Here is a 21,909-nt window from a genome sequence, read left to right as displayed (position 1 = left end):
TTTCTTTCAATTGTCAAACATCGTTGTGTGTGTGTATATATATATCAATTGCCAAGCATGTCTATGAGTTTGGCATGGCAAGTTAAGCTATTGGACAGTGGGATTAGTGGTAGAGCTTGTCTGTTTGCCATCATCAAGCCACTTTAAGAATATAGCTAAAGAGTTGAGTTAGAAGAGTATACGGTTTATCTAAAAAGAAAGTTTAATTTATGGGAATAATTATTTGTTCATGACTAATTTTTATGAAATAATTGTTTCTGTGTTTTTTTATTATGAAATAGTTTTTTTTTATTATGAAATTTTTATGATTTACTTTCTCCGTGTTGGTCCTAGGACGGACTAACGGAGGTGCTAAGGATGAGCGTATTCACCTTTTGCCGCATGAACAAGTATGAAATTGGAGAAAAAAAATCCCTTCAACCCCTACCTAATTTGACAGTCTAACTATAAGTTGATTCAATAATTTTTCCTCTTTCATATAATCTAGGGACGAACTATGAGGTGTTTGAGATGAGCATAATTACCTTTTACTATAATGAACCAAGTACAAAAACAAAATGTCTCCTAAGCATGGCGCAATGGTAAGAAGTACGATGGGTTCTCATGTAATGAGGGTTCGAAATTCATGCAGGATACTTCATACATCCGCGGTGTTTGAACCGCTCATCATATTGGGTCATTCGACAAGACTCATATATATTTCTTGGATTTATTTTGATAACTAATGGAAAACTTTTATATGATTAAATTAGTCATCTTTAAAATTAATTGAATTGAAGAATTTGATACGTTGATTAAAATAAGGTAAGAAAACAAAAACTTATTTTTTATTCTTTACCTATTTTATTCCTCATAAATAACAATATCTCCTTGCCTATGATTCTATCCTGAGAACCAATGTGTTTCCTAGAGTGGAATGAAACGAATGAGAAAATTAAAAAATGCTCCATTCTTTCCCTGTCAATTCAATTAAAATTTAAATGTTCAAATAGACAACCAATGACAATTGACTCTCTGAAAAATACAGCCATTGAAGTCTCTCCCTCTCCATTCCAAGACATTAATGCTCTGATTTTTTTTTAAAAAAAAAAATAGTTGGTATTACACTGTTTAATTTTGAAAATGGTTGATTTAGTCTCACGGAAGTTTTTTATTAACTATCATATTAAATTAAAAAGTGCCCGTAGTAGTAGTCCATCAACCTAACGTTCTTAGGTTAACCGTCTATTAAAAAAAATTATTCATTAATTTATTAAAATTGAGATTCAATCCTTAGATATATGAGAAATTGAAAAAGTGTTAAATCATTGTACCATTATACCGAGAGTAATATTAATGATTACTTTGACGTGAGAGAGGAGAGAAAGAATCAATTATATAAAAATTGAGATATTTTTCTTTATTTACCCCCATAAAAACAATAGAGATCATTTAAAAATTCATATATATGAAGTATTTTGAACAAAAATTAAAAAGATGTCCCAAGTAAATGTCTCTTTAAAAATCAAATGGGTACCCACAAGATATAATTTTGAGAATATCTTTATTTTCAGTGTGATTGTAACACCTACAACTAACTGTTACAATATATAAAAGCTATTAGATAGTTGTTATAATATATTAATATACTATTATTATAATATTATAATAGTTATTTAGTATCTTCTACACATTATAGCAGCTACCTAGTTAGCTACTATAATTATTTTCAAGTGATTTTAATCAATTTAAAATGATTTTAATTAAGTTAAATAATTTTGAATAAGTTGATAAATAATATTATAATATAATAGTATTCCAAGTTTATGATTTAAGATATAAGATATCAGTGAAACAATTGATTTTTTGTAATAACTTCTAGTAGTTTATATACGATGTAACAGCTATCGAATAGTTTCTACATATTGTGATTAAATCTTAAATTTTAAAATTTTGAACCCTAAATCTTAAACTCTGAAATAGTTTATTTTTCACTTTGTTACAACTAACAAGTATTTTTTACACACTATAGTAACTATCGAGTAACTTCTACATACTATGACTAAACCTTAAATCTTAAAAATTTTGAATCCTAAACCTAAAGTCTGAATACTATTATATCAAAATACTCATTAACAAGTTACTTAAAATTATTTAAACTTCATCAAAATTATTTTAAATTAATCAAAAAAAAATTAAAACATTTTTAACAGTTACCTAATAGCTTCTAGTAACTACTATAAGATATGTTAGATAGGCGGTATTTTGGGATGAAATATCTGATGAGGCCTTCTTTTGATTAATTTATTTTTTTAAAGGGATTATCATTGATATAATTTAGGATGCTCCTTTAACTTTTACCCAATTATTTTTTAAAATATAAGAAAATAAATTTTCCTTCCTTGGCCTCACTCAGCAGTGAATTTCTTATGGCCGATTCAGGCCACAATCTCTCGCAGCCACCATGAACTCACGGCTAAGTTATCACAAATTTAGTAAAGTTGCAATTATTGAATCTAACAATCTCCTTTGCTTTCTTCTTTCTATCTTTGTTTTTTAAACGCGCTTTGTGTATAAACATCAATAGCATTTATTTAATTTTGGGCCTACATTAAAATTAAAAAAAAAAATCCATTGTTTGGCAATGGTGGCGGCTCACCTGGCCACTCCACCACCAGATTGTTTGTTGTTAGCATGTCAAATCAAAGTCATGTCACTTCCCTCTCGCCATGAATTACCAGCCCTGCTTATATTTTGTCGTGAAGCCAACAATACTGGGTCCTTGGGATAAACTTGCTTCGTTACTAATCATTCACAGCGATTAATGAATGAATGGTGTTCCTCATAATGGATCCTATAAATCAATGGTCTCGCCACAAATCTAGCACTTCTTCTTCCACATGCATGCGATCAAGAAGTGGCGAGGTAGTAATGTCTGCGCAACACCATCCATCCACAAACTTATCGAGAACAAGAAGCCAAAGGGACATACAATTCCCCAAACTTGATCCCCCAACCAAAGTAGTTTCTTCTTCTTCTCCTTCTTCGGAACAACTCAGCACAAGAAGCACAACTCCCACTCTCCACTTCTTGAAAACTTGTGGAGTGTGCCGACGATCACTTGGAACTGGACATGACATTTATATTTACAGGTAATTAACATCTTTCATAGTTGATGAAACTTTATTTTATTTGATGATCCAAACTTATTTATGCAAATTCCCTGACTCTATTCCTTTTTTTTTATTTGTTTTACAGGGGAGAGATTGCATTTTGCAGCAATGAGTGCCGTGAGCTACACATGAAACATGAAATCAACAAGGGAACTTACCATCTGCACCATTGACAGAGCTTTGCAGTCATAAATTAAGCTACAAGTATATGTAACATCTGATTGTAAATTCTTAATATTAAGCATTGAAGTTTGTTTTCTTCTGATGGATTCAAAAAGTTCAATGCCATGACAAGAAACAGTGTGTGGTTCTAATCTTTGGGTATGAGCAAATGGCTCAATGAAAATGCCATAAATGATGAACAAGTGTAACACAAAGTTAAGCAACACAATCTATTGGACTAAGACTACAAGTCAGATTCAGCTATCTTCTCTTCTTTTGCTTCATTCTCCACAGCAGCTGACGAATTTGAGTGCAGCATTCTCTCCATTTCTGCTTGATCTGGTAAAGGTGTCAAAGCTGGACCATCAAAATCATCATGAACTCTGGTTAGCTCATCGCCGATCACATCGCGTTCATTGATCATCGATACCTCCTTTGACACCGACTCATTCTGGTCTACATACGCCAGGCTTGTGGGTGCAACCCATGGAATTTCATGCTCAGGTTCCTGTGCACTTTCTTCTGTTCTTGTTGTGATCGATGAGGCATCTGTTTCATCTGTTTCCCGAGGGGGACTTCCTCCTTTATCTGCAAAAGATGAGGTATAATCGTTGAGGTGCTGAAGGGGAATAAGAATTCAAAACTGAGAGATGTGAATCACCGGAATTGTGGAAAGCTTCATCGAGTGCTAAATTGGAGTGTGATCGCTCAGTTGCTGTTGGACTCGAATCATAAACAGGTTCAACATGGTTCTCGTGATTGCGATTGGCTTCCACCTCCATGAAATTTGATCCGGATGCACCATCCATTGGGTCTGTCTCTTGCTTCTCTGCGTCTGATGTGTTGAAGGAATTCGACTCATTGTCTTCATCAACCATTCCAACTCGTTCTGAATATGAAGTGGGTGAATTTAGCACTGAAGCTTCACTGGTATCGCCTTCCATTTCGGTATCTCGGTCAGTATGCTCTGTCGTGACAACGGCACCATTTGAAGGAACTGCATGGTCTTTGTTCATGGTTTGGCTGGCTTTCTCGGTTGTTGCTGGATCATGTTTAACAGGAGTTGCATTGTCTTGATTGGCAACTGAAGAAACTGAATTGAATTGTTGCATTGAATTAAGTTTGCTAGGACCTTCATAGTCCTTTTTCTCTGATCCAATCTTTTCTGCACCGAAGTAAGGCTTGAATGCCATCGGTTGTCGAAACTCGAAAATCGAACCGACGCTGAAGCTTTCATGCCTTCTGAAGAAAGAATCACGCGGTGGAACTGCAACAAACTCTTTTTGGTTCGAGTTATCTTCACCCACTGCTGGCTCAAATGGAATATCGAACGGGTTTTGCCTCAGCAGAGGCATAGAAGGAGCTGAGCCTGGAACTTCATCTAGCTCAGGGATGTCAAATGGATTCCTTCTAGCTGCATTGATCGAGAGAAGTCGGCCATGAGCTTGCAACCTCTCCTCCATGTCATCGTCCAAGTCGATTAGATTCTTCTCAAGGATCTTCCTCGCCTTTCGCTTTTCGAGCAAGTTCTCCAAACGTTGATTCCTTTCGAGTTCAGAATTGCCAAGCTCCACAAGGCTCCTCTGGTCATCTGCAGTCCATGTTACTGCTACTGGGTTTCCTCCTTTCTCCTCCTCCTCCTCCTCCTCCTGTGCCTCATCATCATCTTCATCATCTTGGTTTTCAGCTTCCTCTTCCACACTACCATCTTCGGTTTCATGATCGCCGGAGAATACAGTCGATCCGCCATCGGAATTCTTCCCGGAGACAAGCGGGTCAAGCTCATCGAGCAGCGGTAAGCCAGTTGCTGCCGAGTTATCGGAGCTCAAAGCTTCATCCGATTCACTCTCCTCCAAAGAAACACCCTTGCGATCGAGATGACATGAAGGAGAACCAACACAAGAATCATAACCACTCTCCACTTTTGTTTCATCCTCCACTTGTTTCTTCTCCACAGAATCTTCATCACCTGTAACAGAGTTCCTCTTGCTCACCGGATCTTCTTCCTCGCCGCAGCAACTCGATGAAACTGAAGTGGCAGCAGCATCTATCTGATCGACTTTGCATTGTTCTACTTCTTTTCCATCTGCATTGTGCTGCCTCTCATTGCCCAGCACAATTGTCCTGACTCCTGTTCTTCTTGTCTCCTTTCTGCTTCCACCATGAGCTTTGCCTTTGAACTTTCTATCACTCTTGGTGCCGAGGCCATTTGCAACCAAAGAAAGCTTCACCGACGTCTCTGCTGCTGCACAGATACCGTCTTGATCGTGGCCAGGGATGTTCAGTTCGCTGTAGCTCAAAAGGATTCCAAGGAGAAGAATCGTGCAGACGATTACGGGGACACAATTCAGAACTAGAGAGAATAGAGAAGGGAGGAACTTGTGCAGCAAGAACAGGAAGCATGCCAAACCAAGAGTAAGAAGATGGCATATTACAGATATCCAACTTGTCTTCCTGAAGCACATCACAAATATTTCATCAATTGTTGTATCCTACTTCTTTTCTCTTTTCGATTTCCTTCTGCGAGGTCAATGTGAAGGTAAGAACAAACCAACAGCATCAAGAATGGCTAGAGAAATGATAAAATTGCATACATATAACTGAAGAGGATGATGAACCGAATCCATATGAATCGTTTGTCGTAAATAGAAACTTACTATTCACTGAGGCATACAATCAAACACTTGAAGTGCACGATCCTTTTACCTTCCTTCAAATCGTCATAAAGTTCATATTCATCTAAAAATTTCTCATGAACAATACCGTAAACATGATCTTATGAGATGATCAGTAGATCTCACAATACATTATTTAATTTCCAGAAACAATGTGATCATTTAGAAGACAAAACATTAGACATGGATATAGATTTCTAACATCAGTGATCATTTCTATTACATACCAAATTAACCAGGCAAATGATTGCAAAAAATATTTTTTTAAAAAAAATCATATCGTCTATTAAATAAACACCATTGAACACGATAGAATAATAAACACTTTTTCGTGAAAAAAAAAATGAAAATTGGATTTGGTTTAAGCACTTACTTTTGTGGAAAAGAGATCTCTTTGGTGTAGAATGAAGAGGAAAAAATTGAAGGGAGTGAAGAGAGAGGAGAACTAATTAAGTCGAGCTCATCTAATTGAAATAGTGGTTGAGAGACGAAGAGAATTAAACCATGATTCTTCCACCAACCATGTGTCACTAGATTAATGCGCCATATTTATTGTTTACCATGAGATTTGGATTTACTAAATTATATGATAAAACAATTTGATATCTTAAAAAAAAAAAAATCATGGGAACGATAAACTTATGATAAAATTTTTAACTAGGTTATTCAAGTGCTAGTTGTATTTTACATTTAGCACATGAATGATAAATAGAGAATTAATTATGATCTTGTTTTAACCATAAAAGAATAATTTGTTTCAATGGTTTATGAAAAAAAAGGTTAGAGAGTTGAGCAAAATATCCATTTACCGATCAATCCGTTCTAAATCGAAAGTCCGATTAATTTAATTTTTCTAAAAAAAATATTGATTAATTTAATTAGTTCAGTTCCTTTCTAGATTTAAGATTTAAAATATCAATTTAACCAATTAAATCGAACTCGAGGTCATCAGTCCTAACCACGACTACAATATTTTAACAGTCAATTATTTTAATTTTTAGTCAAATTAATTAATTTTTTATATGTTCCATTTTCATAAGAGAATTAATTAATTTGTTTATATGTTCAATCTTCTCAATTCAGTTACTTTAAAAAAAAACGATCTATCCAATTTTGATTTAATTAGTTCGGTTATTAACAGGTAACTTATCCCATAACAAAAGATACACTGTCGAGATGAGCCTAGCACGGAGGTGGCCTATGTTCACGTTGGGCACGAACTCGTCGTCTGTTGGCTTCACCTGAACCTAGCTGAGTTTGGACATGAGCCATCGGTCGGCCAGGCCAGCCTGCACGCTAGGTTTGGCACAAGCCCGCGCTTTAAAGTAACTTTTTATTCAGAATCTTTAAACATTTAAAACAATAAAGATATTCCTGTTGCGCCCAAAGGATATCTACATATCTTTATAATGATATCCCAAAAGATCTCATACTAATGGAGATATCATGCATCCTTTTTAACCCCATGATCTTTATCAAATCTTTCCAATGTGGGACTTTGATTGAAACCCAACAATTCTCCCCTCAAACGAAGGACCACAATTACTCTCATAGTCCGGGCCTCCCCACGAGCATCCAATCATCCTGACCTGCTCTGGACCTCCCCGCAAGCATCCGCGCGCGGTCACCTTGACCTACTTTGGGCCTACCTGCGAGCATCCGACCACCTTGACCGACTCGCCTCACCGCAAGTACCCGATCACTCTGACCTACTCCTCCGCAAATACTCGATCACCCTGACCTGCTTCGGACCTACCTGCGAGCATCCGACCACCCTGACCTGCTCCAGGCCTCCCTGCGAGCATCTGGTCACCCTGACCTGATCCGGGCCTCCCACAAACATCCGGTCACCCTGACCTACTTCTGACCTACTCCGAGCCCACCCTCAACTTCGTTCAAGGCCACCCCACATGGTATTTGGTTCGTACCATGGCTCTGATACCATTTGTTGTGCCCAAAGGATGTCTACATATATCCATAATGATATGATATTGTCCACTTTGGGCCTAGACCCTCATGGCTTTGCTCTTGGACTCTCCCCAAAATGTCTCATGCCAATAGAGATATCATGCATCCTTTTAACCCTATAATCTTTATCAAATCTTTCCAACGTGGAACTTTGATTGAACTCAACAATTCCTAAGAATCAACACTAAAGATATCATTTTATCTTAAAAAGAAATTCTAATTAACCTAGCCAAATTAAGATAAATTTATATGTTCCAGTGAAGAAAAAGTCATGGGAGAGAGAACTCGCAACCTGACGTTTGAATCACTTGGCATGGAGAATACAATCTTGCTAGTATTCGTTAGAAAATGAAACCCCGCACATTTACTTACAGGAAGGTCAAGGTGCTGTTGAAACTGGAGACGACAGTCGTTGGGACTAAGTCACTACAAATATTACAGTGTAAAAACAATGAGAAACAGATGAAATCACTACAAGAGGTTGTTTCCGAAACCACGCAGAGATCGCGCTGGTCTGATGACAGGGCATTGAGCTGGTGGTAGTGACTGGAACACAACAATTCGAGCAAATATGTGAAGCAAATCAAACTAACTAAATCGTGTGCAAAAAATGACGACAAGGCAGAGCTTTGTTTTGGTGGAAAATACCTATTGGCTCGATAAAGAAGCTAGCCACGAGCAACACTTGGACAGTACATGTCGCCACTACCGTGAGAGAGATGGGTCACCTACCAATTGGTTGCTTTGAAAATTTAGTTTGACGTGCTGATTTCTTTACCATGATCTTCGTCAATGCTTCTTAGCAACCTCCTCAACCATATGTCGTGATTGAGGGTATAAGGAGTTCTACATAGTGTATCGACATAATCAGCAAAAGCTTTCAGGACGGCTGAGATATCCCCAAGCTTCTGTTGTATGACCCTTTTTGACAAAGATTGTTCTCTCCAGTAGAGTGCAGATTCAACCGAATCCAGGTCTGGAAATTCTCCACCACATGAGTAGTATAGCAAGTAGATGAGACTTTCTGCATCCGATGAAGGATACAGCTTTCCTTCTTGTAGAGCGTATGTGGAGGAAAAGAAAAGATTCAACGATGGGCGATCCCTATCTTCAAGAACAGCATGACCCCAACCAATCAGGCAAAAGAATGGATGCCTCCTGCCATTGTTCACAAGGATCACATTCTCTGGACGGATGTCACCATGTTTTATTCCGGCTGACGATGCAATTGCCAAAGCAGATAAGCAATCATGACAACATCTGAGAGCTTTTTCAGGTCCAAATAAGCCATTTCTTGTCAAATTAGAAACAGTCTCGCCAACAGGAGAGATCACAAGGATTGGGGTACCACACCAAGGGTGACTGCAAATTCCACCTGAAGCTGATTTGTTACACTGGCCAGAGTGAATCATTCTTCCAGATGCAACAATTTGAGAAAGATATTGACTGGCTAAACCTCTTTGTTTCATTAGAGTCAACACCTTAGTTTGTCTTTGAACCAGGTACCACAGATCCATGTCCTCCCAAGCAGATTCTAAATTAGAAGTAACTGAACCAACATAAAGCATAAATTTCTCCCCCGGTTCTTCTACAGGAGTGACGATATAGATTCGAACATCACTATCTCTTATTATTTCAACAATCTCAAAACCCTTCTGACCCCCTGAGTCTTCCATCCATACAACTGATCCTTTTTCTAGCTTCAGAGATTCTTCAGAATTAAGTTTTACAGATTCTTCCTGGATTTCTACAATTTCAGGGGAATGGCTTCGTTTCTGGAAATGGAACAAACCAGTACCATTAGCATGCACATCAACTAATTGCCTTTCACTTCTACGATTCTGGAGACGAGAACTATGTTCTGTGGCCAAATCCTCAAGTAGATGTTTTGGCATTCCACAAAACTGAATCATACAATGAAAGGTTGCAAGAAGAACCTGTAGAGTTCCAATATCACCCCAGTTGGCATTCCCAAGCTTGTTCCAGATGCGATCAACTGTTGAAACTGAGACTTTTGCATGCTTCTCAATCCATTTCGTAGCAGATTCATAGACATCACTGCCATCAAAATCTAACCTACTAACATCACCTTCGACTTTTACTACCCCACCATATTGTGAATCAACAAGAAGCAAAAATACACAGTTTGCGTTATGGGACACAGTAGATGACTTGCTAAGGCTTCTGGCTAACAACACACGGAGGGCAAAGAAAAGTGCTTCTCCAAGAATCGATGAAGAAGGCCGTTGATCATTCTGCACTAAGATACCAACATCAGGCCTCAATAAAGCCAACTCAACAATTTGATCCCATTTCCCATGGTAATCCCTACTGCTTTGTTGCAAAATAGCAGTCGCACAAATACCTTCAAGTTTTCCTCTAGCAATAGCCTTTTCAGCAGGATAAAATTTCGAACTTGTGCTGTGTATACAGGCCACTGAGAAAGGCACTGGTTCATCATGACTCCAAAAAATCTCCCACAATCCCTTCACACTAGCATGTAAGAAATCTTCAACGGCAAGATGTGCTGTAGCTTCCACCACATCAGATGTTGATGCATAGACAGTGCTAGGCATTCGTATCAACTGCTGAAATGAAACACCTTCAAGTGCATAATCAAAATTTTGGAGTTCTCCAAGTTTGAATGGAACATCAAAAGTTGGCTTCCTGAATTCTGATTCGTCAGACATTCCTGAAAGCCAATCTTCAAGGTTTGCTGTCAAAATTTCACTATCCACAAATTTCCGAAGAAAATCCTTATAAATGGAAGATGATGAACCCCATTGTCTAGCTCTTGATGAAACACTAGATCTTTTCAGCCCAGACTCAACTGAGTTACGGTCTGGATCTGGGGGTCGACCTGGCAACAATAATGGGTAGGAACTTGAGCTTCGGAATGAAAGAGTAAACTTTCCGCTAACAAATAAAAACTAACTTAATGCAGGCAGCAACTTGTAGCTAACAGTACCATAATAGACATCTAGGAATCCCTTAGCATCAAAAGATTGGGTTAAAACACAAGAAATTCTTAGGAGTTGTTAAAAGTCAATATGCAGATAAAACATTGAATACCAGATAAGGGAACAGTTCAATTTTCCATCCACTCGTGTAATAACACAAATTTCATGAAGGTTAACATTCTTGAATTCAAATGTACCAAATCGAAAAATTATGTATTTTTCTTTGTTTCTTAGCTAATTAGGGTGGCAAACGAACACCCTGATACTACACAATAAAAGAGGAAGCTATTCTAATGTGTTTCCTTTCAGGTATTCTGATAAAGAAAGCTCTTGAGACCAGTTATATTCACTTTTTGTGCTTCAATAATTTCTTAATTGTTATTTTATATAAAAGAGAAAGGCATTGCTAACATAGAATGAAATTGTTCTGCTCATTTCTTTCTTTTAGAGAAACCATGGGCTTAAAATTGGATGTATGAAGAAATTTTCACCAAGAAAGTTTCTTGGTCTAGGTGGGAACTATCTAATCAATTGGAGACAGGGTAGATCATAAAGGTTTAGTCCAATTTCACTTTCATTACAAATACCTATAATAGATTAGATGGCCACAAGAAGAACTTGGAGAGGAACATAATTATGGAAAAATTATAATATTTAAAATATGTGTTTTGCGCGGCACTAACTTCTCATATGTAAAGCCTCAAGAATGGGTCCCCACTATGTAACCAAAGGTTCAAGTTTATTAATGCAAATAATGGAACCGTGGTTATTATGGTGTATTGAACAAGAAGACATTAATGGCGTCATGCAAAGATAGAGTGATTAAAATGAAGAAAAGATTCAAGAGTACTGTGCAACCTCTCTGTATCCCTTATGGAAAATCAAATTTTAATTAATTAATATATATAATATTTTTCAACAATTTGCCAATTAACTACCATTCCCATCAAGAAAGTATTTTGAAACAGACAATATATAAATATCCATTTATATACTTAAACCTTATACATAGGTTATGTGGGTGTCGTGGATGAATAGAGAAGAGTATATCCGTCTAAGAAAACTAGAATACTACATCTATTACCCTGAAAGGGAAAGATGCCTCCTAATTGAATATTGCAAGAATAGTATGAATATCCATGATATTCCAACACGAATAGTCATATCAATACCAGAAGTATAAAGAATAAGGATGTCAAACCCCTATTCAAATGCCCACTCCATAGAGAGATGTGTTAGCGAAAATGGACACAACAACTTACAATTTTTTTTTCCATTTGCCATCACTAGTAATTTTTATTTTAAATACAAAGGGATTTGTTCACTAGCATTTATAAGTTTATCGAGATTGCAGGATCTCAAATTCATTGGCATATCATTTTAAGTATACTTTATTATGGTCAATTTCCATATTAAATAGTGAACTTCCTAATATCTTTATTAATCTAGTTAGTTCAGGTTTACATTGATGGAGAACTTTGAATCTTGTTGGTTAACTGGGACTATTGATTGGTTTTTGAACAAAGGGATTATTGTTAGGCCAGCTTTACCTGCGTCTCACGATGCCAAGGTTCTCGGTAGGCCTGGGTATGCCAATAGTGATATCATAGTGTGGGCACAAACTCGCAAGGAAAATAAGTTACACTGACGTCAAACGAAAAAGTAAAGTGCGGGCGAAGCAAGAAACAAGCCCTAACTTTCCGATCCCAGCAAGCTCAATGTAACCACCAATTCGGTCACGGATTCTTCAAATTTCCATAGCGGATGGACCATTACAGGGGCAGTACAAATCGGCAGATCTAAAATACCCACAATTTCCCAAAAGCAAAGTCCGAGAATTGAACGAAAAACGACGTCTAACCTTCCATTTAAAAGAAGCAACGGATCAGAAACGGAAATGGTGATTAGGGATTCTTCCACGGCAAAAAGGGAGAGGAGAAGGAGAGCAACCCTTGCCGTCGTCGCAGTCAAAGAAGTAAAACCCGAAGTAACAGTCGTTGGAGTTCGTCCTCCTCCTCCTCTTCGTCTTCCTCCAGGTCCTCCTCCTCCTCCTCTCTCTCTCTCTCCTTCCTCTTGCTTCGCCGTCGCTCGTCACTCGTCGCTCACAGTTCGGTTGTACTTGTGACGCTTCAGAAAAAGGAAAAGAAAAATTAAATTAATAATCCATTTTTCATTCTCTAAATAAATTATTCGAAATTAATCCTCTCCTGCTCTGGTTCAATTACCGTCTCAAGTTACTCCACAGGCTACCTGCCTTTTAATTGGGTAAAATCTCTGGGTTCCACGGTGACTGAAATCACATTCCCACTCACAATCGTGCAGGCCCACCAACACCTTCCATTAATAAAGCAGGTAATTTTCGTGTGACAGAGTTGTTCGGCAAGGCAGCCAGTTTCTACTAAATCTGTTGAACACGTGAAGTACTTAACCCATTCCAAGACCCACAAATCACCTCCCCATGCTATCCGGACCCAACTGGCCCACCCGTCCAAAGCTCGGCCAAACCGACAAGTAAAAAAGAACCATTTTGACTTCTTCATCATTTCCACCTCTACTTCTTTTTGTTAAAAAGAAACGAAAATTTTGTTTTAAAAAAACTCAAATCATTGTGAGCGAAGGTAAGCAATAATTTATGGAAAAAATTTAAATGGCCTCTCTGAATTTTCTATTATTTTTTCACCGTAGAATATCTAAATTGTCACTAAATATTCATAATTTAATTTGTAACTATAACTTGTTTATAAAAAAAATTCAAATAAGACGTGTAACTAAAAAAATACTAAATTTATTATTATTTTTAATATTAATTTATTATTACAAAGATATTTCATCTCCTTATAAAATGATAGCGCTCTCTAATTTATTCTTATTATTATTTTTCTCATATTTTTTATTTAAATTTATTGTAGCTAATAGTTACCGTTATGCAATCGTAGCTACTATAACTGAGGATAGTTAGTTAAGATGTTTATGAAGAATTTTCATATCTATTCTCATTGTCTTTTATTAATTAGATTAACAGATTATTAATCAAACATTTCTAATATCTATAGTATATTTATAGAAAGTTTTTCTCTAAATGAGATGAAAGGACGCTGGACCTCTGAGATATCCATCGCGTGCGTTTCCTGATTTATCCTATTAACCCATGAGAAAATTCCATAGGACAGAGTCGATCACCCAAGGCTAACTAAATGCTAATTGGTTTTATCATTTTTTTTTATATATTAATTTATTATTAAAAAGATATTCCATCTCTTATAAAATGAGACCACCCTCCTCCAATAGTAATCTAGTCTTATTATTATTTTTCTCCTTTTTCATTTAAATTGACATGTTATTGCAGTTATAAACATGTATCTGTTACACACTTATAATAGCTATAATATTGTAGTCACTACAATTAAACTTGTCGCACATTTGTAATAGCTACAAATCGTAGCTACTACGACTGAGGGTGGTCAGTTAAGGTGTTGATAAAGAATTTTCATATTTATTCTCTGTCTTTTATTAATTAGATTGTCCTTTCATCACCTCCGGGATAGAGTTGAGTTGGTTAGTGCTGGGCAAAGTTATTATCATAAAATAAGGGTTCGAATATCAATAAAATCAAAGAAAAAAAGTTCTCTCCACATCAGCCAACTATAATTTCTCAATTTACTTCCTCATAAATGATCATGAAATCGACCGTACAGAGCCAATGAGATGATAGATTCCACAATTTACTACTATAAATATCCTTTCCTCAAACTTTGATGTAAAGAACTTTTAACAAAGTCATAATTTTCAGTTAAAAGAGATAGAAAAAAAATCAAATAAACTTTATGAGAGAATTTAAAAAGACTCTGACAATGTAAAAACTTACATCAAATTAGTTTTTAATCAGGACTCAGATTAATTTATCAGAAATTAACCACACATTGGATTAGTTTCTCGATCGGACTCTCAGATTAGTTTATTAGAAACAAACTCAAAATGTATATATCAAATTAGTTTCTTGATCGATCCGTAATAATTTTAGATTAAAAAAAATGTTCTTTTCAAGGATTATAAAAAAACTTGGTCCTTAACTTTTTTTTCAACTACAATAATAATTGTCGTAATTATGAACCCGTAATTGCCTATAATATTACGACACATATGAAATTGCAACTACTACAATTACAACGTCGCAACAGCTGCAAACCAACAACTACTACCATTACAATCCATGCATGATTTTTTTTAATTGAGAGAAGAGTGACAATTCCAAAGATAACTTGCTTGCTCATAAATCCTAAAATCTAAATCCTAAAATGAATGAATCAATAAATTTTTATTTTGGGTATGCTATATGTCCTAAGTGATTTGATGAGTAATTAAATAATTATGATATATCTTTCTCTAACTTGATAAGATAATTAAGAAATGTTTATATGTGAGATATATTTTCCACAACAAACATCTCTAACAGTACTAAAAGAATGAAAATATTAAAAGAAAAATTTGTTGGTGCAACCTTAGGTCAAGGTTGACCTGGTTGACCCGACTCGAGGTGACTTGACTCGAGTTGTATTTTGATATTTGACTTGGAAGAGTGTCGGTGCAACCTTAGGTCAAGGTTGACCTAGTTGAGTTGCATGTTGATGTTTGACACTCGTGAGAGAGTTCTATTCTTGATGTGAGACAAGAATAGATGGTTGGGAGATTATTGATGCAACCCTAGGTCAAGGTTGACCTGGTTGACCTGAAAAGTCCAAGTATGGAGACTTGACACTGAAAAAGTCCAAGCAGGGAGCTTGGCACGCGAAAAGTCCAAGTATGGAGACTTGGCACTGGAGAAGTCCAAGCAGGGAGCTTGGCACGGAAAAAGTCCTGGTGAGTGAAGCCAGGCAGTGGGAAAGTCCTAACTGGGATGTTAGGCAGTTGGAAAGTCCTGGTGAGTGAAGCCAGGCAGTGAGAAAGTCCTAACTGGGAGGTTAGGCAGTGTGAAAATCCTAGTGAGTGAAGCTAGGTGAAAGTCCTGGTGAGTGAACCCAGGCAAGGGAAAATCCAGATGGATCAGGGATGATTGGACATCTGGTGTGGAAAAGTCTAAGTGGGTCAAAGGGATTGACCGGACACTTAGCGGAGAGTGCTAGCAGGTCAAGGGAGTGACCGGATGCTAGGCATGATGTACCAACAGGTCAAGGTTGACCGGATGTTGGTGTGGAAGCCTTAGGTTTAGGGCTGAGAAGTTTGGATCGGTGCCGATCCAATGATATGGGTCATCCGATCGGTGCGGTGACCGATCGGGACCGATCGATGCTGCGATGGTTATCTGATCGGTCCGAGACCGATCGAGGAGATCGATGGCAAACCAGCGGAAAGCTGATCGGTCCACGGACCGATCGGGAGGTTCCCTGGCTTCTTCCCTGATCGGTCTGCAGACCGATCAGGATGTTGCCTGATCGGTCCACAGACCGATCAGGGTTCTAGCCGTTGTGACGCAACGGCTAGTTTCTTCGCTGTCTTCTTCACAGGTATAAAGGGGTCGAGGGCTGCTGCTGCACGAAGACTTCTTCTTTTCTTCTAGAACTTCTGTTCTTCTGCTGAAGCTTCTGCTTCAACTGAGCTTTGATTGAGCTCGCCTCCGAAGCTTCGCGTGAGCTTCCAGTCGTCGACCAGCTGCTGCGTTTGGGTTGTGAAGTTGCTGCTTCACCTCCAGTCGACAAGAAAGCAAGCAATTGGTAGAGTGCTATTGTATTCATATTGTATTGCTTTTCTTACTGTTCTTGTACTCTTTGTTTGCTGTTGCAAACGTTTGTGGCGAGGTTTCTCCACCCACAAGGAGTATATTGTATTAGCCGGTTCTCCGGGGGCTCATCCACCGACGGATTGACTGGACTCGTCCACCTTACGGACACGCCGAGGAGTAGGAGCCCTAATCTCCGAACCTCGTTACATCCTTGTGTTAAGGTTTGGTTTTCTTCTCTTTCGTTTCTTTGTATTTTCCGCTGCGCTAACAAGTTTTGTAGAAAGAAACGTCGATTTGGGGTCGGCTATTCACACCCCCCTCTCTAGCCTCCGTACGAAGGATCCTAACAAGTGGTATCAGAGCTGAGGTCGCTCTTCGCCGGATTAACACCCGAGGGAGCACAAGCTAGAGATGGATCAACTCGGAGATGACATCACCATTCCACCCTTCTACGATCGCGACGACTTCGCGTTTTGGAAGGTAAGAATGAAATATTTTCTTATGACTAATCTTGAGAATTGGAGTTGTGTCCAATTAGGTTTCAAGCCTCCGACGGACAAGAAAGGAGAAACCCTAGAGAAGAAGGAGTGGACCAAGGAACAAGTCCACCAATCCCTAGTCAACGATGAGGTATTGAAGATTTTTGAATTTTCTTTACCTAATGATGTTTTGTGTAGGATAGGTGGATACAACAATGCCAAGGAGTTGTGGAACAACTTGGCTAAGTTCCATGAGGGGAACTCCACTTCAAGCCATGAAGAGGAGTCAAGTGAGCCAAGTAGCTCACATCATGGAGGAGAGGAATTAGAAGTTGAGGGCTACTCAACATCTAAGGAAGAAGAGAAGGAGAGTTCTTCTTCAAGAATGGAGCAAGAGGAAGAAGCTTCTACCTCCGGAAGGGATGAAGAAGAAAGTCTTCATCCATCCTCAACCCTAGGTAACTCAAGCATTTCAATTTCAAATAAATTACACATAATATGCTTTGAGTGTAGGGATTATGGACATTACAAGAGTAAGTGTCCAAGGAGGATTAGGAAGACTCCACCGGCACCAAAAGTCAAGGAAGCCGGAGTCCCAACACGTAAGGGCAAGGAGCACGTGGTGTGCTTCCAATGCAAGCGAAGGGGACATTATCGGAGCCAATGTCCAAGGGGGAGGCAATCTCACAAGGACAAGAGACCAAGCACATCGATAGGGGGAGCTAAGGCAAACCCTAAGGTAATCTCTAAGGCACATTATTGCAATACTAGTAAGATGCATGCTAGTAGTTTGATTGCAATTGACAATAATGATAAGCATGATAATTATAGAAATCGATACACATGCTTAGGTGCCAAACATATGAGCCTAGATAAGGATAACACTAGGAAAGCCAACCCTAGAATTAACCCATCTAAGGCTAAGGGAAACCTAGATAGAAATCCCAAATCATCTAGACATATGCCTAGGAATACCTCAAAGAAAAATGACAAATTAAAACTTGAGGTATTAGAGAAAGAGAATCAAGTCTTGAGGTCAAGACTTGATACTTTGGAAAAGACTCTTAAGAACTTGGAGAAGTCATCTCTAGGGTTTAAGGATCAAAAACCAATATCCAAGGACAAGAAAGGTTTGGGTCACAAACCTAAGTCCCAAGTGGTCAAGCCCACTTATCATAATGTTCCATTCGATTATGGAACAAAATCTAGGGCTAGGAAGACCATCACCAAGGTCACAAGGGGAGTCACCCCTAGAGTTGATCTTGATGAGTCCCAAATGACCAAGGCTTTAAAGCCTAAGAGGGTCATTAGGAGGGTTGCTAGGGAAGTTATCCCTAGTGAATATTTAGTGAACCCAATGAGCTCTAATAGGTATTGGGTTCCTAGGAGCATCTTCTCTACCTCATAAATGGGTTAGAGAGTGTCAACTCCGATTAGAAGGGTAGTTAACCCAACTTTGAGGAAATAGACACTCAAGGAGCATTTTCAAGGTGTTGAGAACTTTTGAAAATGAAATGGAATTATCATTTACTCCTTTGAAGAGTTAAATGTGCCTAAAGATTGGAAATTTCATTTTTAATATCAATTGGCACAATTTGGGAAAATCTAGAGAACTCTCGAGGAAAAATGAAACATGCCAAGTTTTGAGGATAAATTTGATCTTTAAGTGACATGAATTAATCTAGAGTTCAAGAAGTGTCAAAATTAGGATTTTGGCATTTTGGGGCAATCTAGGATTAAATTTGAAGTTAGCCAAGTGGTTAAGGATACTTAGATAGGTAATCTAGGTATATTTATTTATGCTAAATCTTGCCATGATTGTTTGCCCCCACATGTCATGACATCATGTTTAGTTTCATTATCATTTGAAATGTCATGATAATGTTTAGGCTAGTTTTTATGTCATGTTTATTTAAGTTTCAAACTTTATGCCATGACATCATGACATTGGCACATGTTTTCATTTATGATATCATTTTATACCATGTCATCATCTCTTGCATTAATAATCAATTGAATTGATTTAAGGATGAAAAACACATCTTGATATTGAGATCAAATTTGTGTTTTGAAAATGCATGAGACCTTAGTCTAAGATACCTAAACCCATATCTCACATCAAAATTGCCATGGATGTGTTTGATACACTTTAGATGTGTGTGAGATATTAGGATCATGAATTAGGATCAAGGTGCATAGTCCTTGTACCTAGATGAGCCTAATTCAAGAAATGGAGGATCATAGGGAAAGCTTGTGTACAAGTCATGTACATTTAGCCCTAAGATTATGGTCCTAAATTAAAAGGATTAAAATCATTTTAAAATTGATTTGGAAAACCTTGATGAAGCCATCTTAGTGATTGCATTCATCATTGAACATTGTGATACAAAGTTGAGTTAAACTTGAACTATTTCAAAGTTTTTGAACTTTGTATCAAGATTGAAAAATAGAAGTTATTTTCATAGAAAATTATTTTTCCATGATAGTATATGTTATGAGGAATGTATCCTCAAAATTTTATAATTTTTGAAAATTTCTGAAATTTTTAAAGGGTTTCTGAATTTCGGAAGAGGAAAATCAGAAATCTGTGTTTAGAGCCTTGATCGGTCTGCGGACCGATCCAAGGAAGCATGGATCGGTCTGCAGACCGATCCAGTGAGATCCAGTGCGATCAGTGAGGTGTGGATCGGTCACTGGACCGGTCCAGATGGACTCTGATCTGTCTGGGGACCGATCAGGGCGTGCCAACTTGCCTGATTTCAGTCTGTTGTCTGAAAGTTCAGCTAGAAGTTGGGTTCTGTGGATTTCTAAAGGTTTGGAACTCACAAAGACATTGTTGGTGCAATGGTCAAGGGGGAGTTGACCTTTAGGGGGAGTTTTACCTAATTGTCAAGGGGGAGTTGACTTTTAGGGGGAGTTTTTACTCCTTAAGATTTTTGAGGATTAGTGATATGGGATTATCACTAAGTTGATTGTTGAGTTTAGTATCAAGGGGGAAATTAAGAGTTTCAATGAAAGGTATGGGACTTTCATTAGGAAGAAACTCTTGACCTTGATACTCTCCTTTCTCTTTTTGATGTGTGTCAAAAAGGGGAGAGTGTTCATTGGAGAATTATTGGAGAATCCAAGTTAGGTTATCGGGTTAACCTAAACTAGGGGAAGAATGTCAAGGAATGTTCGAGGAAGAACATTGGAATTCTTTTTGATGTGTGTCAAAAAGGGGAGGAGAATTATTGAGAACCCAAGTTAGGTTATCGGGTTAACCGAGAATGTTCAAGGAAAGAACATTGGACATTGGAAGATGGTTGGAAAACCTAAGTTAGGTTATCGGGTTAACCTAACTTGATTATGGGTTTTGTCAAACATCAAAAAGGGGGAGATTGTTGGTGCAACCTTAGGTCAAGGTTGACCTGGTTGACCCGACTCGAGGTGACTTGACTCGAGTTGTATTTTGATGTTTGACTTGGAAGAGTGTCGGTGCAACCTTAGGTCAAGGTTGACCTAGTTGAGTTGCATGTTGATGTTTGACACTCGTGAGAGAGTTCTATTCTTGATGTGAGACAAGAATAGATGGTTGGGAGATTATTGGTGCAACCCTAGGTCAAGGTTGACCTGGTTGACCTGAAAAGTCCAAGTATGGAGACTTGGCACTGGAAAAGTCCAAGCAGGGAGCTTGGCACGCGAAAAGTCCAAGTATGGAGACTTGGCACTGGAGAAGTCCAAGCAGGGAGCTTGGCACCGGAAAAGTCCTGGTGAGTGAAGCCAGGCAGTGGGAAAGTCCTAACTGGGATGTTAGGCAGTTGGAAAGTCTTGGTGAGTGAAGCCAGGCAGTGAGAAAGTCCTAACTGGGATGTTAGGCAGTGTGAAAATCCTAGTGAGTGAAGCTAGGTGAAAGTCCTGGTGAGTGAACCCAGGCAAGGGAAAATCCAGATGGATCAGGGATGATCGGACATCTGGTGTGGAAAAGTCTAAGTGGGTCAAAGGGATTGACCGGACACTTAGCGGGGAGTGCTAGCAGGTCAAGGGAGTGACCGGATGCTAGGCATGATGTACCAACAGGTCAAGGTTGACCTGGTGTGGAAGCCTTAGGTTTAGGGCTGAGAAGTTTGGATCGGGCTGCAGACCGATCCAATGATACATGGGTCATCTGATCGGTCTGGTGACCGATCAGGGACCGATCAGTATGCTACTGATGGTTATCTGATCGGTCTGGAGACCGATCAGAAGGAGATCAGTGGTAAACTAGCAGAGAAGAGAAGCCTGATCGGTCTACGGACCGATCAGAAGGTTCCCTGATCGGTCTGTGGACCGATCAGGATGTTTCCTGATCGGTCTGTGGACCGATCAGGATGTTTCCTGATCGGTCCATGGACCGATCAGGGACGGAACAGAAGCGAACCGATCAGGATGTTGCCTGATCGATCCACAGACCGATCAGGGTTCTAGCCGTTGTGACGTAACGGCTAGTTTCTTGGCTGTCTTCTTCGCAGGTATAAAGGGGTCGAGGGCAGCTGCCGCTGTAACTTCTTCTTCTCTTCTAGAACTTCTGTTCTTCTGCTGCTCAAGCTTCTGCTTCAACTGAGCTTTGATTGAGCTCGCCTCCGAAGCTTCGCGTGAGCTTCCAGTCGTCGACCAGCTGCTGCGTTTGGGTTGTGAAGTTGCTGCTTCACCTCCAATCGACAAGAAAGCAAGCAATTGGTAGAGTGCTATTGTATTCATATTGTATTGCTTTTCTTACTGTTCTTGTACTCTTTGTTTGCTGTTGCAAACGTTTGTGGCGAGGTTTCTCCACCCACA

At 38.6% G+C, this 21,909-nt stretch overlaps 3 protein-coding genes across 4 annotated transcripts; 1 reads left to right on the top strand and 2 right to left on the bottom strand.

Moving 5' to 3' along the window:
• Positions 1 to 2,787: 2,787 nt before the first annotated feature.
• On the top strand, positions 2,788 to 3,414 carry LOC121996269. The gene is made up of 2 exons (XM_042550178.1): positions 2,788 to 3,131; positions 3,238 to 3,414. Exons 1-2 carry the CDS (start codon positions 2,812 to 2,814, stop codon positions 3,323 to 3,325), a joined length of 408 nt encoding a protein of 135 aa, XP_042406112.1. The 5' UTR covers positions 2,788 to 2,811; the 3' UTR covers positions 3,326 to 3,414.
• Positions 3,415 to 3,442: 28 nt separating this feature from the next.
• LOC121996268 lies at positions 3,443 to 6,507 on the bottom strand. Its single transcript, XM_042550177.1, has 3 exons — positions 6,363 to 6,507; positions 3,976 to 5,834; positions 3,443 to 3,902 (listed from the first exon to the last, which is right to left on the bottom strand). The coding sequence occupies exons 2-3, from the start codon at positions 5,777 to 5,779 to the stop codon at positions 3,559 to 3,561; spliced, it is 2,148 nt and encodes a 715-aa protein (XP_042406111.1). The 5' UTR covers positions 5,780 to 5,834; positions 6,363 to 6,507; the 3' UTR covers positions 3,443 to 3,558.
• Positions 6,508 to 8,229: 1,722 nt separating this feature from the next.
• LOC121996267 lies at positions 8,230 to 13,042 on the bottom strand. 2 transcript variants are annotated; one of them, XR_006116005.1, is made up of 3 exons: positions 12,779 to 13,042; positions 8,606 to 10,817; positions 8,230 to 8,503 (listed from the first exon to the last, which is right to left on the bottom strand). XR_006116005.1 is itself a non-coding variant. In XM_042550176.1 (2 exons), the coding sequence occupies exons 1-2, from the start codon at positions 12,783 to 12,785 to the stop codon at positions 8,710 to 8,712; spliced, it is 2,115 nt and encodes a 704-aa protein (XP_042406110.1). In that variant the 5' UTR covers positions 12,786 to 13,042; the 3' UTR covers positions 8,230 to 8,709. The 2 variants fall into 2 exon arrangements, 1 of the variants encoding a protein (XP_042406110.1); XM_042550176.1 differs by having other exon boundaries at positions 8,230 to 10,817.
• Positions 13,043 to 21,909: the final 8,867 nt, after the last annotated feature.

Source organism: Zingiber officinale, chromosome 6A (genome assembly GCF_018446385.1).
Source record: "Zingiber officinale cultivar Zhangliang chromosome 6A, Zo_v1.1, whole genome shotgun sequence".
In the NCBI taxonomy this organism is placed as follows: Eukaryota; Viridiplantae; Streptophyta; class Magnoliopsida; order Zingiberales; family Zingiberaceae; genus Zingiber; species Zingiber officinale.
Note: the sequence above shows the minus strand (reverse complement) of the source record. Positions and strands in the feature narration are given on the sequence as shown.